The 17,693-nt window shown below is 36.5% G+C and overlaps 1 protein-coding gene across 1 annotated transcript in view; it reads left to right on the forward strand.

Moving 5' to 3' along the window:
• LOC106881539 (uncharacterized) overlaps positions 1-10,806 on the forward strand; it is a 13,909-nt gene extending 3,103 nt beyond the window's left edge. Inside the window, exons 3-10 of the mRNA XM_014931963.2 lie at positions 1,009-1,122; positions 2,364-2,418; positions 4,276-4,396; positions 5,135-5,223; positions 5,453-5,644; positions 6,384-6,476; positions 8,154-8,226; positions 9,846-10,806. Of these exons, the coding sequence (XP_014787449.1) occupies positions 1,009-1,122; positions 2,364-2,418; positions 4,276-4,396; positions 5,135-5,223; positions 5,453-5,644; positions 6,384-6,476; positions 8,154-8,226; positions 9,846-10,448 (1,340 nt within the window). The 3' untranslated portion in view covers positions 10,449-10,806. The remainder of the gene's footprint in view (positions 1-1,008; positions 1,123-2,363; positions 2,419-4,275; positions 4,397-5,134; positions 5,224-5,452; positions 5,645-6,383; positions 6,477-8,153; positions 8,227-9,845) is intronic.
• Positions 10,807-17,693: the final 6,887 nt, after the last annotated feature.

Below are 17,693 nucleotides of genomic sequence, written 5' to 3' on the forward strand. Positions count from 1 at the left end.
CCCCCCCCAACTCCTGAACTTGCTGGCCTTATGCCAGAATTTAAAACCTATATTTCTGTGTCGAAAGAAGGTTGTGAGCTGGCAGAATCATTACCATGCTGGGCAAAATGCTTAATGACATTTTGTCTGTCTTTATGTTCTGAGTTCAAATTCTGCTGAGGTCAACTTTGCCTTTCATTCTTTTGGGGTTGATCAAATAAGTACTAGTTAAACACTGGGGTTGATGCAATCGACTTACCTTCTACTCTGAAATTGTTGACCTTGTGCCAAAATTTGAAGCCTATATTTCTATGTTAAAGTTTTCTACAAGTAAACATATTCCTTAAGTATGCTTGATCTATGATTGTGTAACTTCTGATGATGGCATTTTCTTTGTGTCTGAAGGTCATGAAAAAGAGCAGCATGCCTTCAAATGGCTATGTAAACTGATCTTTGAGGCTGTAGGACTTGTCCTTTTGATTGCACTTAGTATCTTTAAAGTGAGAGTCACTTTGCTCAATCCATTCTCACTCTTTAGACTTTTAGGTCTGACTACAGTGGCTTAGTGAGCTAAGACAGCTGTAGGTTTTACACTGGAGTGGCTTTCTCCTAGGTGAATTGCCTTACAGGGCTGGGGAGCTCTATCTACTCTGGAGTTGCTAGGAGGGTGTCAAAGATGACACTGGACTACTTAGGGACTCCATTCTTTGATTTGCTGAAATGGTTACTTCCCTTGCCTTTTCCTTTTCCAAAGCACTCTAAGGTAGGAACCTTGACTGGTGCTGCTACTCCGGGTCAGAGTAGACCTAGGAACAATAGGCGCTAAGAGGTAGTTCCTCATTTTTCAAAACCCTGGAACTCCCAATCCAGGACCCCACTACTAAATGTAGTTTAGTCATACCCAGGACAGCAATATGTTTGAACATATAAAATGATTTGTTACAGAGGTGCCAAGTCTTTCCTTGTAGCTAACTCTACGCATCCTAGTTTATTTATAGTTTTAATTATCATGTACCTGTTTTCTTTCAGATGATGGCTATCGTTTAACTAACAGTGGATATGATTATCTAGCTCTGAGGGTTTTTACAAATCGAGGTGTGATATCTTCTATTGGGAATCAAATTGGTGTTGGTAAAGAATCTGGTAAGTTTCAAACAAAACTTTGGCTTAATCTAATTTGTCTTAATTGTCTCCCTTTACTGATGAAGTGTTAGCAGAAAAACTGCCCTCTATGCAGTTTTCTGCTAGCATATGTATTGCGCATATTGATATTATATATACATATAGATATGATACATAAGTTATAAAGTAAATTGACAATTTGCACATGAATTGGAGAAAGACTCTGTTATAGTTTCTTCAAAATGATATGATTTTTTTTAAAACGTGGGGGGAAAAAACAAAAAACTGGACACAGTCCTACACTTCGTTAATTATATTATAGATAGATCGGTTTTGTTTTTTTCATTTTATTACACTTTTTTACGGAGAGGTACTTGCATAGCAAGTGACTTGATGTGAGATCGTGTGCTGAAACAAAAACAATTGTAGTGTAGAAGATTTTGTAAGCCATTCAAGAACACACAAAAGCCATTAGTTTCACTTCAACATTTAAATTTCATTTGTGTCAAAATATTTTCGTTGCTTTGAAACTGCAACCTGTTCACTGACAGAATTTGGTGAAGTTTTGCCAGTGAACAGATCTCAAAGCAACGAAAATATTTTGACACATCAGTGAACAGGTCACAATTTCAAAGTGACGAAAATATTTTGTGTGTTCTTGAATGGCTTATAGATACCTTCTGAATGCGAAGAAAAACTATTTGTTTACATATGGAATTCAAACAGAAGTTGACATTTAAAACAGAAGCAAATCTTGTAATATTAAGCATTATAATTTATGTTTACTATACAAATAAACTTTATAGCTTAAGAATTTTTTAATATTCATTTATAATTTCTTCAAAGTAATATGACTTTTTTTAATAACATGGAAAAAAAAATAATAAACTGGACACAGTTCCACACTTCTTCAATCATAATATCATATAGATGGCTCACAATGAGTGAATTGTTTTTCCTTACAATTGCTAGCTGGTGTATATGTGTGTGTGTGTGTGTGGGGGGGTTTAGCTGATTTCAGCTTTTATCCAATTTATATTTTCCCTGTGAAATGTTTCCAGAAGAATCCAGAAAGTATGGTGGTTGGGGTAGTGGATGGCACCCTAGTTTCTCTGGAAGTTTTCATACTTAATAAATTTATTCATCTTCAGTTTCACAAAAGCACATTTGTAAAAGATACTCTTTCTTGAATAGGACAAACACCACTCAATTCTATGGAATGTTATAATACTTATATATTTTCTGTTAAATTTTCTTTGCAGATGTCTATATTGTTGCTACAGAATCTGGAGTACAGTATGTCTTAAAATTACAAAGGTACAAGAAATTTATTATATGATATTTTTTTTTGTCAATCCTTTTGTTTTATTTCTTTTGAAATACACTGCCCTTGTTTCAATTAATTTTCAAAACAATAAAGAATTTAGTAAAATAACTTTGTCATTATTAAGCTGGTGTAAGGCAGAAAACTGGTAGAATCGTTAGCATGCCAGGTAAAATGTTTAGTGGCATTTCATCTGTCTTTATGTTCTGAGGTCAACTTTGCCTTTCATCCTTTCGAAGTCGATAAAATAAGTAACAGTCAAATACTGGGGTTGATGTAATCCACATACCCGCTTCCCTGAACTTGCTGGGCATGTGCCAAAATTTGAAACCATTATTAAGCTGGTGTTTGGAACATAAATTAACATGAAATTTTGGTGAAAGGTTTTAATTTAAATCACATTTAAAACAGCAATTTGTATAATAGAACCAGTTGCAGTTTCAGAGAGGTTGGTTTAAAAAGAGTTAACCTATCTGTGGTACAGATTGTGTGGGTTGATACTTTCTGTGCCAACAACAAACTCTTGACCTCACACTTCCAGTTGATTTATATGTGACCTGTGATCATTTAGTGCTATTTTCTAGATTATGGTGGTACATAATAAAGAGATTGGTGGGTCCAATGAGAATAGCATAATTCATAATGGAGCTAGCGTATTGTGTGTACACTATTGTTATTGTTTCTTTGTTGACCATTTAACATCTGCTTTCCATTCCTGTTCAAAGAGCTATTACCTTTCTTGGTTGCAATGGGCCTCTCCCTCTGAGTGAAGGGCAGATTGTATAAAGCTTGTATACAAAAGGGCTATGATACATAGTAGCGAAATGTGGCTGTGACCGCAGAGGACAAGCAAAAGCTTGAAAGAAATGAGCCAGCATGCTTCACTAGATATGCAATGTCAGTATGCATGTACAACAAAATGTGTGTTGAGAGAAAAATTAAGTATAAGACATATCAGATGTAGTAACTCTGTGTGCATTACCTAACACCAACTGTTTGACAGTATTTGCTGAGTGTATTTTATTATGGCACCATCCTTAAGCAGATGTGTGTGTGTGTGGCAAGGAGGAGGATGTCTCATCTTCAGAAAGATTTAATAGGGTAATCTGTTTTTGTACCCCACTCTCTCTCTCTCTCACTCCATGTATCTCCTCTACAACAAGACAGCTGTTTCTGTCCCTCTGTCACACTCTAACCTCTCATCATCCAGCACAAGGCCGCTACCTCTAATACTCCCCAACTCTAAAAGGATCTTTGTCTTGCAAGTTATTTGGTGAACTTACCAATTCTGGTACCACATAAAAAGCATCCAGTCCACATTGTAAAGTATTTGGCATTTGGAAAAGCATCCAGCTGTAAAAAAGCATGTCGAAACATATCTTGCCTGTGTTGGTGCCACATAAAAAGCACTCAATCTACTCTCTGGGGTGTTTGGTGTTAGGAAAGGTATCCAGCCATAAGAACCAATCCGAAACAGAGTGAAACCTGATGCAGTCTTCTGCCTAGCCAGCTCCTGTCAAACCATCCAACCCATGCCAACATGGAAAGCAGATGTTAAATGATGACGGTGATGACGATGATGACAATGTAGAGGAGGAGGAGGAGGACCAGCATGGAATTTGATTTAGTTTGTAACTTAGTGCAACTAACCCAGTTTGAGCCAACATTTTCAGTTAATAGGATTGGTTGGAGGAAGACAACAAATTAACAGATTTGGAATCAACTGTGTGAGCTGAAAAAATAATTTCCTAATGGCCATTTGATGATTATAATGTGTTATATTTTGTTCTCACAACTCCAACAAAATAATGTGATGTATTGGATGATTTGTGTCCTTTTTCTTTCTACAGACTGGGCAGAACATCTTTCCGTCAGCTGAAGATTAAACGTGATTACCATAAACACCGTAAAAGTGCTTCGTGGCTTTATCTTTCTCGGATTGCTGCCATGAAAGAGTTTGCTTACATGAAGGTGAGTGTCTGAATTGGTGGATTTCACTGGCTTCTAAGGCTAACTTTCATCAGGATTTTTCTGACATTGTCGGGGGAAGAAAATTAATGAAAATAGGAAATATAAAAATCTGTTTTTAATACCAAATATTAGCCATTTTCTTATAACTGTGTGCACTGGATGGTGAAGGATCTGAACAAGTTATGAGACTGATCAAAGCCATACTAGCATGAAAAGATGGATGTAGAATAAAGATCACATCAGACATACAAACAGGAATCAAAAGGATTCTTATCTAACCGGTGTCCATGTTTTTATTTATTATATATATCATTATCATTTAACAGTCACTTTCTATGCTGTTCAGAGAGCTATTACCTTTCTTGGTAACAAAGGGACTCTCTCCCAGAGTGAAAGACAGATTTGCCAACCTCACTACTGTTGCTGGTACCACGTAAAAAGTACCCATTACATTTTGTGAAGTGGTTGGTGTTAGGAAGGATGCCCAGCTGTAGAAACCATGCCAAAGAAGACTGTTGAGCTTGGCATCCTTTGAATTTTCATCTCCTGTCAAACTTCAAACCATGCCAGCATAGAAGATGGACATTAAATGATGATGATGATGATTATATATTATACATACTCACACAATGCATGCACACACACACACACACACACACATGTACAGAAAAATATTCTTTGAACAATGTTGGCCAAATAAATGAAATTTACCATGTTTGTCTTTGTGTTCTATTTCAGGCCCTTCACAATCGTGGATTTCCAGTTCCTAAACCCATCGATTTCAACAGGCATGCAGTTATAATGGAACTCATTGATGCATATCCACTGTTAGTATGGTTTATTATCCTATCACTTCTGCTGTACATATTTTGATCTGATTGTTTATTTTTAAAAATGACTTTGTCAGGTAGGTATGAGAAGCCAGATCTGGCTGGTTTGAACATAAAACAAGGACAATATTTGGGCCGGATATGGCCGGTGTTTAAATGCTAAAGGGTTAAATAATTGATCTCTATGTGACTGCTGAAGTAAAAAGTGTGTTTTAATTTTGTTCAGGTGCCAAGTTCACGATGTTGGTGACGCAGGAGAAATCTACAACCAGGTGATGCAGATGATAGTAGATTTGGCCAACTGTGGTGTAATTCATGGAGACTTTAACGAATTTAATTTGATGATAAATGATGAAAGTAAAGTGACTATGATTGATTTCCCTCAAATGATATCAGTCTCTCACCACAATGCTGAATGGTAGGTTATAGTGTTATTTTTTTATGTCTAAATTCTTGTTTCACTGACTTGAATTTGAATTTAAATATTCATTGTCTTATAAATCATCATCATCATCATTTAAAGTCTGTTTTCCATGTTGGCATGGATTGGGTGGTTAGACCGGTGCTGGTAAGGCCAGGAGCCTCACCTGACTCCATTGTCTGTTATGGCATGGTTTCTACAGTTGGATGCCCTTCCAAACTCCAACGATGTTATTGTTGATAGTGGTGGTCTAATTGGTCTGCGATAATTAATAATTATTGCAAAAACATGAAAATGAACACAACAGAATCAGTAACCTATGAAGTGTGTGTGTGTGTGTGTGTACATATGTATGTTTGTGTTATTTTATATGTTTTTTTTATATTGTTTTGTATGTCGATGTCAAATTTGATTTTAGCAGAGTGATGGTGTGATTTGACAGAAAATTTGGCTGCTTTTTCTTACAGATCAAGCAGCCATATAAAGACTTTATTGTTGGTCTCTGTATTTGTTTGTACATGTGTGTACTTCTGTTTGTTTGTGTATTAGTAAAATTGATATTAGATTGTTATAATTGTCTGTGTGAATGCATGTGCTATATCCTGTTTATATATGTGTATATATATCCATAGTAGAAATATAGTATTTATAATAAAGTTGAAGCTTTGAGGAAAACGTGTGTGTCGTTTCTGTTTTAATGAAATAATGTAAAACTTTGTTACATCTTCTATTTTAGGTACTTTAACAGAGATGTGCAATGTATAAAAGAATTCTTCCTCAGAAAATATCATTATGAAAGTGAAATATTCCCCACATTTGCTGATATAAGGTAAGGGTATCAGGAAATCTGTCTTAAAATGTTATTTTTTAATGTTTTCATGACTGTCAGGGCTCCATACAAGGTTATTTAAACTGGCTGTAATTGGCCCAAATATTCAATCAGTTTTTTATTCAAACTGGCAAGATTTAACCTTTCACATCTACCCTTCAATATCATTCTAAAAATATACAATCTCATCATTGAAATCTTGAAGCTATAAGATAATGCATGACTAATTCAAAACACTGAATAAATAAGCATCATATTTAACCGAATAATCTGAATGCTAAAGGGTTAAAAGAGAAAATATATCTTATTTTTAGGACAGCAAGCCATAAAAGAGAATGTTTTCTGAAGCAGGATTAGGGGTGTGTTCAATGACTTGTTTGAAAGTTAGGGGTAGGATTAGGGTTAGTTGTGTTATGAATTTATGGGCCACTAACTTCTGATTCAGTGGCTCAGACACTCAAGCTTTGTGTGAACATAATTTGTACATCACTGTCCTTGGATGCCAACTGACATTAATCTGGGGGAAAACAACAACAACAATAACAATGGTGAATCATTGTGATTTTAATAAGATAAACTTTCACACACATGAGAAGGGGTTTTTGTGTATTTTGCTACAGATTTCTGTCTTAGTCTTCTTATAGCTTGCTTAACTCTTCATTTAGAAATACAAGTGGATTTTCTGTGTGTATTGTTTATTTGATGGACTGAAGAAAGCAAAACAAGTGTCTTGTCTCATGTGTAGGAGTAAATGATAGAAGGAAAAGAAGTAACTTTTATGTGAACTAAGTTTTAAAACTAACAAAATTCTAGCATCAATCTGGTTTCAAGTGTTTAATGAGAGCTATTACAGCTGATCAAATCGATTAGTAGATTTCTAACCATAAGGTCAGTATTTCTTCTATTGCCAAGGTAATATTTGTCAACCAAGTCCATACCATTGTTAACAGATTCCCATACTGCTGTGTATAGCTGGAGAGTTTTGTAACTGACAGATGATGTCACCTCATGAGCAGGTGCTGAAAAGTTCCTCACATTAGGGTATCACGAAAGGCCTGGTTGGAGGCTCAACCTTTGGAATTCTTTTACAGAGCTTAGAAAAACTGAAGGGCCACTGTAATAAGTGTGTGAATCTGAGAGGGGAATATGTTGAATAAAATCATAATTAACTGTTCATGGCTTTAAGAGTATTGTGAAAGGCTTGGTTCGGGGACCAATCTTTGAAGGTCTTTTACAAAACTTAGAAAAACTGAAGGCATGGATTGGATGGTTTGACAAGAGCCTGCACCAAACTTCTGTATCTGTTTTGGCAGGGTTATCATGGCTGGATGCCCTTCCTAACACCAACCACCCAGCAGAAGTAGTTGGTGTTAGGAAGGTGTGTGAATCTAAGAGGGGAACATGCTGGATAAAATCATAATTAACTGATCCTCCTATATTTTCTTTTACCAAAAGCCAGGAACTTTTCAGCACCCCTCGTATAATGGCTGATTTCCATCCAGTTTAAAGTGGGATGATCCTTGGTAGGTTGACTTTATGTGTTAGTCTGTTTACTGATGCCCCAGCAACTTAATAGGTTACAGTACCTATAATAATCTGTTGATAACTATTTCAAAATATTCTTGTGTTTTTCTGAAGTAGACAAAATAGTCCAACACTGTCTTCAATTCTTTGCAGCCGAACTGACTCAATGGATGTTGAAATTGCTGCCAGTGGTTTTACTAAAGATATTGCAGAGCCATTTGATGAGGTAACATTTTCAATCTTCACATCATTTCCACAACTATCTAAGCCAGTGGTTCCCCAACTTTTTCTGGCTGGCACCCAGACCACATTCCTAACGTTGCCTTGCCCCCTTCACCACCACAAACATAGACCATTTTCTGCAGCAAATTTAAAAGAAATGAATTTCACAAATTAAGCTTAACCTAATTAACCCATTATTTTGTTTGCTTTTACATCCACCCCATTATCACCCCACTTTTCTTCAATGCCCCCTCTAAATCTTTCCATCACCCATTGGGAACCACTGAGCTAAGTATTGGACCACTGTCAGAAAGGTTTAATGGTTTTCATTTTGCCACTATCGTGTAAGGTGTCTTGAGCAAGGTACTCAACTTTGTCCAAGTCTGTCAAAATAGTTTTACATGGCCAGATACATCTCAGAGATCAGCACTTTCTACAAAGCACTTTATGGAGCTATTGGCATCCATCCGCATTACATGATCAAACCAGCACAGTCTTCTCTCTTGCACACAACATCTAATTCCTGCAGTGTGCAAGAGAGAAGACTACACTGGTTTATATTTATATAGTATGGTTGTTGCCAGTACCACCTGACTGGTTCCCATGCCGGTGGCACGTAAAAAGCACCATTCGAGCGTGGTGATGCCAGTGTCACCTGACTGGCTCCCGTGCTGGTGGCACATAAAAAGCACCCACTACACTCTCAGAGTGGTTGGCGTTAGGGAGGGCATCCAGCTGTGGAAACCTTCCCAGATCAGAATGGAGCCTGGTGCAGCCTTCTGGCTTGCCAGTCCTCAGTCAAATCGTCCAACCCATGCCAGCATGGAAAGTGGACGTTAAGCGATGATGATGATGAGGATGATGAACACTGTTTGTTTATGAATTTACAAATTTATTACTATGCCAATCAATCACTTGACAAGTTTTTTATTAACCTCCCAAAGGACCTCATATGATGTCTGGCTGATTCAGCCAAAGGTGGTTGCATGAGAACTGCTGGCCAACCCCATCTACAGAAAGCAGCCTAGCTAGTCTCTTTTTCTATTTGTTGTCCAGCTGACAAATAAATAACTTATCAGAACTCTACATTGTTCTGAAATTAATCTGTGACATGTAAAAGGCACCCTGTACACACTATGGAGTGGTTGGCTTTAGGAAGGCCATCCAACAGTAGAAACATTACCAAAACAGACTGGTGCCTGGTGCAATTCTCTGGCTTACCAGTTCCAGTCAAGCCGTCTAATCCCTGCCAGCATGGAATAGAGATGCTAAATGCTGATGATGAGGAGGATGAGGATTATTATTATTATTATTTTTTTTTTTTTACTTCTAATCTGCATGTTTGCAGGGGCAATAGCGAAATATCTCCATGCAAAACAACATAAATATAATCAATTTAAATGTTTGTGTTGTATCATCATTATTGTCGTTATTTATGTTTTGCATAAAATAATTCTTTTTCTTAATTTCTGACTCATGGCAAATTATTATCTTTCTGAAATGGTTAATTATTTTTTGAGGATCATTTTAGCCGAAACTTGCCTCAGTTTTGCATGATTTATTATGTTCTTGCCAAGCACATGTGTAAAGGATCCTGATATATATATGTGTTTTTTTTTCTAGGCCTTGAAAGATATTGGTGTTTTGAAAGATTTTGATGAAACTAAAGAAGATGATGAAGAAGACGAATCTGAAAGTGAAAGTGTTGAAGAACAAAGTAAGAATAATCCAAAAGAGAAACAACAGACAAATTCCAAATCTAAATCTATCGAAGCTTGGCTAAAAGATTGTGATGTCATCCAAGAAGTTGATGATGATATTTATTATTGTGCAGCAGATTTTGTTGAAGGAAACCAATCTCCTAACACTGCAGAATCTACAGATAAAAAAGATGGTGAAAATACTCTGAGTAATTCTGTCAAAGAAGCCGAAGAAACACAATCGAAAGATGTTAAGTCAGATGAAAAATGTGAAGAAGCAACAAGTTGTCCGTTAGACAAAGAGGAGCAACTAATTGAGAGTCAAAGCATGAGAGCTACAAGTATAACAAGTTCCACATTTGACCCCAGATTTGTGAAAGAGAAAATCAAAAGAGAGGTTCACAAGAAAATAGCCAGGCAAGTTACTAGCAATATCAGAAAGACTGGAGAGAACTATTACATTAATAAGAAAAGACAAGACATGAAATATGACATCAAGGATTCTATGGATGGGCTCTGGTCTTAGGATTTCATTAACATGAATTCTGTTTCTTTAGTAGGTATCTGACTTGAAGAACTTGCCATTTTACTAAATGAATAACACCATTCAGAAATTGTGCCATTTTGGGAACTAGGTTGATTCTGAAATCAAAACACCAAATCTCAAAATGGTAGCTGAAGATATATTATGTAATTGTCTTGTTCCTCAGTTGGTTGACTGTCACGCTAAGAACTATACACTGGAAGATTGCAGAAACTATATTAGTTCTTTGTCCACCGTAGAGAACTTTCTGCTCGTCCTACAGAAACTAACTGGCTTCAAAGAGATCAAACTTGTATTTTTGATATCCTTCAAGAAATTCAATTAAACATACGGTATTGTTTTTGTTTTGTTGTAAATAGTTTAAGTTATATTGGCTTTATCATCACCATCATTTTTCACCTGCTTGGACAAGTCTCACCTCCTGGCTAGTTTGTTGTTGTTTATGTCATGGTTTTTATTACTGGATGTCCTTCATATCATTAATCACTTTACAGCTTGGATGAACTGGCAGGACATGCCTGCCTCTAAAGAGGGGAGTGGGGCACTGGATGGTACTGTCCCTTCACTATTGAGTGGTGCACTCTCAGAATTAGAAAATGCTATTTACAAAAATCTTCCTACAATACAAATTAGTGCCCACCCCCAGGCACCAAAGTCTGGCCATGGGCATGTTGGTGACTTATGTGTCTCTGTTTGGTTTTACTACATTGGTCTACCAAATGATATCAAGATAGACAGACTAATTAGGTTCTTTTTATTCTTGTCATGTCTGTCAATTAACACAATGAATAAATTATGGGAGAAATGCAACCAGATTATGAGGACTAAACATTACTTAGTTTTAAGTTGCCACTTCTCTTATCTTTTACTTGTTTCAATCATCAGACTATGGCCATGCTGGGGTACCACCTTGAAAAATTTTTAGTCTACTGAATCAGCCCCAGTACTTATTCTATTGGTCTCTTCTGCTGAACTGCCAAGTTACAAGGACATAAACACACCAACAAGTGGTGGTGAGAGACAAACACAGACACGAAAACACACACACCCACATATATAATGATGATGATGGTGCTTCTTTCAGTTTCCATCCATCAAGTCCACTCACAAGGCTTTGGATGGCCTGAGGCTATAGTAGAAAACAGTTGTTCAAGGTGCCATGCAGTGGGACTGAAACCAGAACCATGTGATTGGGAAGCAGCCATTCCTGCATTCTATACTTGTGTAACAACTTCTTAACATTAATTTAAATGTTCTAATTGTTGATTAAAGAGTTGTCATATTTTTAACATTTTTCTACAAACTATACTTTCTGGTACTTTACATAAATTTATTAACATTTCCTTGCTCTCTCTCTCTCTCTCTTCACCATAACATGCAATATATTAGTTGTGATTCTTCTTGTCTTATAATTTATCTCACTCTCTATGTTTGGTATTTTGTGAGCAATCTATCAAAAGTACTTTTAATCTTGTAGTATCCAGATTGCTGTCAAATGTAATGCTTATTTACTCGCATCGGTTTGAATTAATTATACATTAAGTCATAGCCTCAATATTTTAGTGATGTGATTTGTTATTTTTAGAATAACATTGTAAGGTAGGTGTGAAATGCCAGATCTGGCTGGTTTGAGCATAAACAGAACAATATTTGGGCCAGATACGGTTCGTTTAAATGGTAAAGGCCTAAGTCTAACCATCTCAGCTTCATGTACCAAACTGTCATAGTTGTATTACCGTGATATAGAGTGAAAGTGGCTCACTTGAAAGAAAGAGGTGCTGAGTGATCTTTCTAACAGCACAGCTGCTTCTAAGAGCAAGAATGAGGGGAAATCAACCCAGTACATGACAGGTACTTTATTGGTCTCAGGAGAATGTAATGGTGAAGTTGACCATGGCAGGATCTGAACTCAAAATCAAAGAATTGGAACTGCTACCACAAAGGTATTTGCTCATCACTAATCATTTTGTCAGTAAACCACATCAGGAGTCACTCATTCGGAACAATTTAGTGCAATTACTGCACAGTCTCATCTCTAGTGTCACCGAGTTCTTTTCATCATTTGTCTTCTCAAAACTCAATTTAACAACCATTTCAGATTTTGTTATACTCCTTTCATCACATCAATTTCCCACATAGTAAATATGGTAGTCTTCAGGTTTCATTTATTTTACGTCCATATGTGGGTATATGAAAATATCTTATGAAGTGACAACCATGCCCTGCATAGTTATGGGCTACCCTTTGGCAAGGCATAGCACCCATTAAGCCACCCTGCCAGGAATATAGCGAAGTCATGGGACTGCAGCTTGGCAGATTGTGAAAAGGTAGTGGAAGAACTCAAATGAGCCAACAGTGCTTCTTACATTGATGCTGAGCAGAAGAATCCTCGATCAACAGTCAGGATCACCAAGCTCTATTAAGAGAGTAACTGGAACACATCCATAAGGGTGGCATCCATGGTTATGTAATCAGCTAATGAAAGATTCACTGTGACTCAAGTTCCCAATTCACATGTCACCAGCATAGGAGTCTTTCATGTGTCACCAGTATAGGTGCTTTTCACATGTCACCAGCTAGGGTGCCTTTCACATGTCACTAGCATGGATGCTTTTCACATGTCACCAACATGGGTGCCTATCACATGTCACCAGGTTGGGTGCCTTTCACATGTCACCAGCATTGGTGCCTTTCACATGTTACCAGCATGGGTGCCTTTCACATGTTACCAGCACTGGCCATGATTGTGATTTCACTTAGCTTGTCATGCCTTCTTAAGCAAATTTCCAAAAGTCACAGTCATTTGTCGTTGCCTCTGTGAAACTCACATCCAAAGATCATATTTCATTACCTCATCCCACATCTTCCTGGGCCTACTTCTACAGGTTCACAATATTTTTTTACACAGCTTACTGCAACTAAAATATGCAATGTCAACTATTAAACAACTGAGTGTTCAGTTTTACAGTAAAAAAGACTGACATATTAAAATTAATAATCATTTTTTTTTTTGAAAGTTTATTTCTAAAAAATAAAATGTCATTTCTTTTCAACAAAATCTTATTGAATAAACTAATAAATCACTTCATCCCTTTTGCAAATGATTTACCAAAATTCAGAGAAGTCAGATGAAAACAAAATGAATTTCATGAATTTTGAGGTCAATCGTCCTTCTTATTGGGAACCGATTGTGGAGTTGGTTCGGCAGCAGAAACCGGTGCATCCTGCAATAAAAGAAATAGGATTTTTAAAAAAAACTTTAAATAATTGTTTCACTTGATTTAAATACATCAGTTTAATGTTCATACTTTAAAAGTCATCATCATCAACATCCGTTTTCCATGCTGGCAAGGGTTGGATGGTTTGACTGGGGACTGGCAAGCTAGGAGGCTGCACCAAGTTCCTATCTGATCTGGCAATGTTTCTACAGCTAGATATCCTTCCTAATGCCAAGCACTCCAAGAGTGTAGTGGGTGTTTTTTACATGCCACCGGTATGGGAGCCAGTCAGGCGGTACTGGCAACAGCCACGTTTGGATGGTGCTTTTTATGTGCTACTGGCACAGGAGCCAGTTGGGGGTGCTTTTTATGTGCTACCAGCACAGGAGTCACTAATAACATTCTGGACAATTCCTTAATAAGATATTAGTTTCAAATTCTGACACAAGGCTAGTAATTTCACGGTAGTGGGGTAGTTGATTACATCAACCCCAGTACTCAACTGATACTTATTTCATCGACCCCAAAAGGATGAAATGCAAAGTCGATGTCAGCAGAATTTGAACTCAAAACATAAAAACAGATGAAATGCCACTAAGCATTTTATCAGGCACAAAATACAAGGGGAAGGAAACAGGCAAGGAAAACGGGGTTCCCTTTTTTCCTAAGCTTTTTATTTTTTTTAGTATTGAAGTGTTTCGTAAAATGGGAAAAACTATTCAGAAAGACATTTCTCTACAAATTACCATAAAAAGGTTTTTTGTTTTTTTTTTAACACTTTGCTCTTCCACCAATTCTGTACCATTTCCCATCCCCCAAAATTTGCGATAGTTATTCCAAAACTTCGGTGTTCTTTAGTCTTATTAGGTCAACCCTGATCGAGCAAAGGCATTCTATACGTGACCCTCACCCCATATTTGGAATCTTTTGCAAAAGGCAGGACGGTGTGGCTTAAGGGAAATTCAGCTTCTATTTCTAACAGACCAATTGAGCACATGGGGCCCCACGCTCCGTCCCAGGCCTCATTATCTCGCATCCTTTAATTTATATGATATACTGGAAAAAAAAAAACAAATGGTAGATTTCTTTTTAGAAAATATCGGGGAGGTGGTAACGAACTCCGGGTAAATTATATAACATCCAAAGAAATACAGGAAGGGAAATTTTCAGTTCCCAAAATATGACTTCTATTACATAATAGAAGTCATATTTTGGGGACTGTCATCTCTCTCTTCATTCCTTAAAGACGGTTGACATAAACTTTACTGTCAAACAGACTCGAGTCATTATAAATGAAAATTAGAGAAAATAAATTTAACTACTTGCTATAAGCTTTCCTTCATTAATATATTTTTACACGTTTTTCATTAAATTTTTTAAAAAATTATCTTTTGATTTGACACACCTGTTAGACATTGCCAACTTAGTTTATTGCTACCAGGGGTAGATCTCTTGATCTGGTCATTGATTTATTTAAGAACAACCTGTTGATATTCATCATTCAACTGGGACGTTAGTTTATTACATAAATATATTTAACGGTCAATGTCTGTTTTCTTTCTTCGCGCATGTTTGCGTTTCTTCGGTTTTAGATTTGTTTTTTAATGTGGGTTTTGTATTATATATGTAATCTCAGTTGGTAAATAGTGCATGTTAAGGAATATTCTAGTAGGTGTTAAAAACAAAAGAAAACTTTTTTTTCTTATCTATACGCATCTATTATATATTTATTCATCCTGATATTGATAATACTGCTAGCATTTACTTTTTTATTAATCATTTCACAAGAAAAACAGGACATCAACCAAAGTAATCATTATTATTTCGATTACTTCTGAAGTGATTGACCTAATTTGAATGTGACTAATGATAATAGTTACCTTAATTGGAATCAACTCATCCGTGACACCAAATATTTAGTGTTAGATAATGATACACACGCACACATAAATACAAACTTATCTTGTTCAGTAACGTGGTCAGGGTTGGTATCAATTGAGTAATTCATGTTATCACCAACTCTGTTATCAGACCGTATGGAATCCTTAGCAATAATGTTACAAACACACACAGACTGATGTTAGTAATAAATCGTAAATGCGTATCCTCTCTGCATTAAATGGCGACAGCAGTGACTCAGGAAAAAACACCTTTCGGTATTACTCAACCCATCCCCGTCGCGAATAAAAAATTACAATTAAAAACTTATGTAAAAATAAATGAGGGTGGGAAAATAACAAGATTCCCGCTAGTTTCACTTTTCCCTAACCCTTCTAGAAGTCCTTTGATTTAAAAATATTTTTTCGATGTTAATCGATTATCAATCACAAGAAACCTTCTATTGTAAACGAGTCAATGAGGAAGACCAATAAATGATCGTTCGGTTTGTTAGAGATAGCAGTCAGTCTCCCTCAAATAATAAGCTTGCATCTTAAAAAAAAAAAAAATGTATAATGTAGTTTGGAAGCACACTAAACCCAGAACAAAAAATGAGACGGGTGGAAATGTCTAGCTGTTTTTGACCGTAGGTCTGCTCAAACAGGGTTCTCTCGGAGTTAAATACGGAAATGTCGAACAGCTAATATTTCTTCAGAATGTCAACTCCCGATTTGATGTCATTGAGGGAAGTTAAAAGCGAGAACATCTTCACTGGTTGGAGGGAATACTGTTGGATGTTAACATGGGAAATTGGTAAAATCCCTGTCAAAACGGAAAACATTCAACTTCTGTGTGCATCCTGATCTGAAACTTTGCCGAACAGAAAATAAAAATAAAATGGATCATTTGATGGTTTATACGGCCATCGGCTGGTGGTTCACTTCACAAACAGGTTCTAGTTTACATCCTACTATACGAGGTGAATTGGTGCATTCAAACAGCAAATACCGAAATATACCATCACAATTTGCACAGTCACTGTTGTCATTTCGGAATATCAGGAATGTAAACTAGTGGTTAATCTACGATGATAGTGATCACACAATTCAGTTTATAAAATAAACAAATAAATTCACGATAGTTTAAAATGCTGAGAAGAGCAACAGACTTACATTTGGAGGTGGTGTGCTAGTTTTTGTGGAATTAGTAGTGTCAGCTGCAGAACTGATGGGTTTCTTCCATGGATCCCAGAATTTTAGAATGAACGGTCGAAGGAATCTGTGGAATATCCATAGGAAAAATGGTATTACAATACAAGGTATACACACCATGCTTAGAGGTGGATATAAATTGTTAGTTTTGTATTTTCTTCAGTTTTAAATACAAAAATTGTTTGTACTTCGTTTTTGTTTTGTCAACAAATATCCTCGACAATTACCTCCCTTTATATCACGTGACCTGATTGATCAGCTGACTGAGGTCGATCATTCATCAGTCAACGACGAACAGTCTCATGTTATGACACTAATCAAACTTTTTTTTTATTATTAAAGACGGCGATTTGGCAGAATCGGTAGCATGTCAGGACAAAATATTTAGCGGCATTCTGTTCGTTTTTATATTCTGAATTCAAATTCCGCCGAGATCGATTTGCCTTTTTGTCCTTTCGGGGTCGATGTCATAAGTACCAGTTGAGCACTGGAGGATCGATGTAATCAACTTACCCCATCTCCCCAAATTGCTGGCCTTGTACCTACAGTGGAAAGAATTATTAAAAGTGGCGAGCTAGTAGAATCGATAGCGCGTCAGAAAAAAATGATTAGTGGTATTACGTTCTGTGTTCAAATCCCTCCGAGGCCAATTCTGTCTTTCGTCTTTTCGGGACCAATAAAATAAAATACCAGTCAAATTTTGGGATCAACATAATCGACTAACACCTTCCATCACCACAAAAACATGTGTTAGCTTTGGACCAAGATTTGAAGCAATTATTAAAAAGGATAATAATAATAAAGTGTGTGTGTTATAATGATGAAGTCAAGCCAAATAAGAATATTTTGAAAGCATTTATTATGCATGTTTCAGAATTGGAAATACATCCCATTAGGCAATATCTTCCTCAGTTAATACA

This window comes from Octopus bimaculoides, chromosome 24 (assembly GCF_001194135.2).
Source record: "Octopus bimaculoides isolate UCB-OBI-ISO-001 chromosome 24, ASM119413v2, whole genome shotgun sequence".
NCBI classification, from domain to species: domain Eukaryota; kingdom Metazoa; phylum Mollusca; class Cephalopoda; order Octopoda; family Octopodidae; genus Octopus; species Octopus bimaculoides.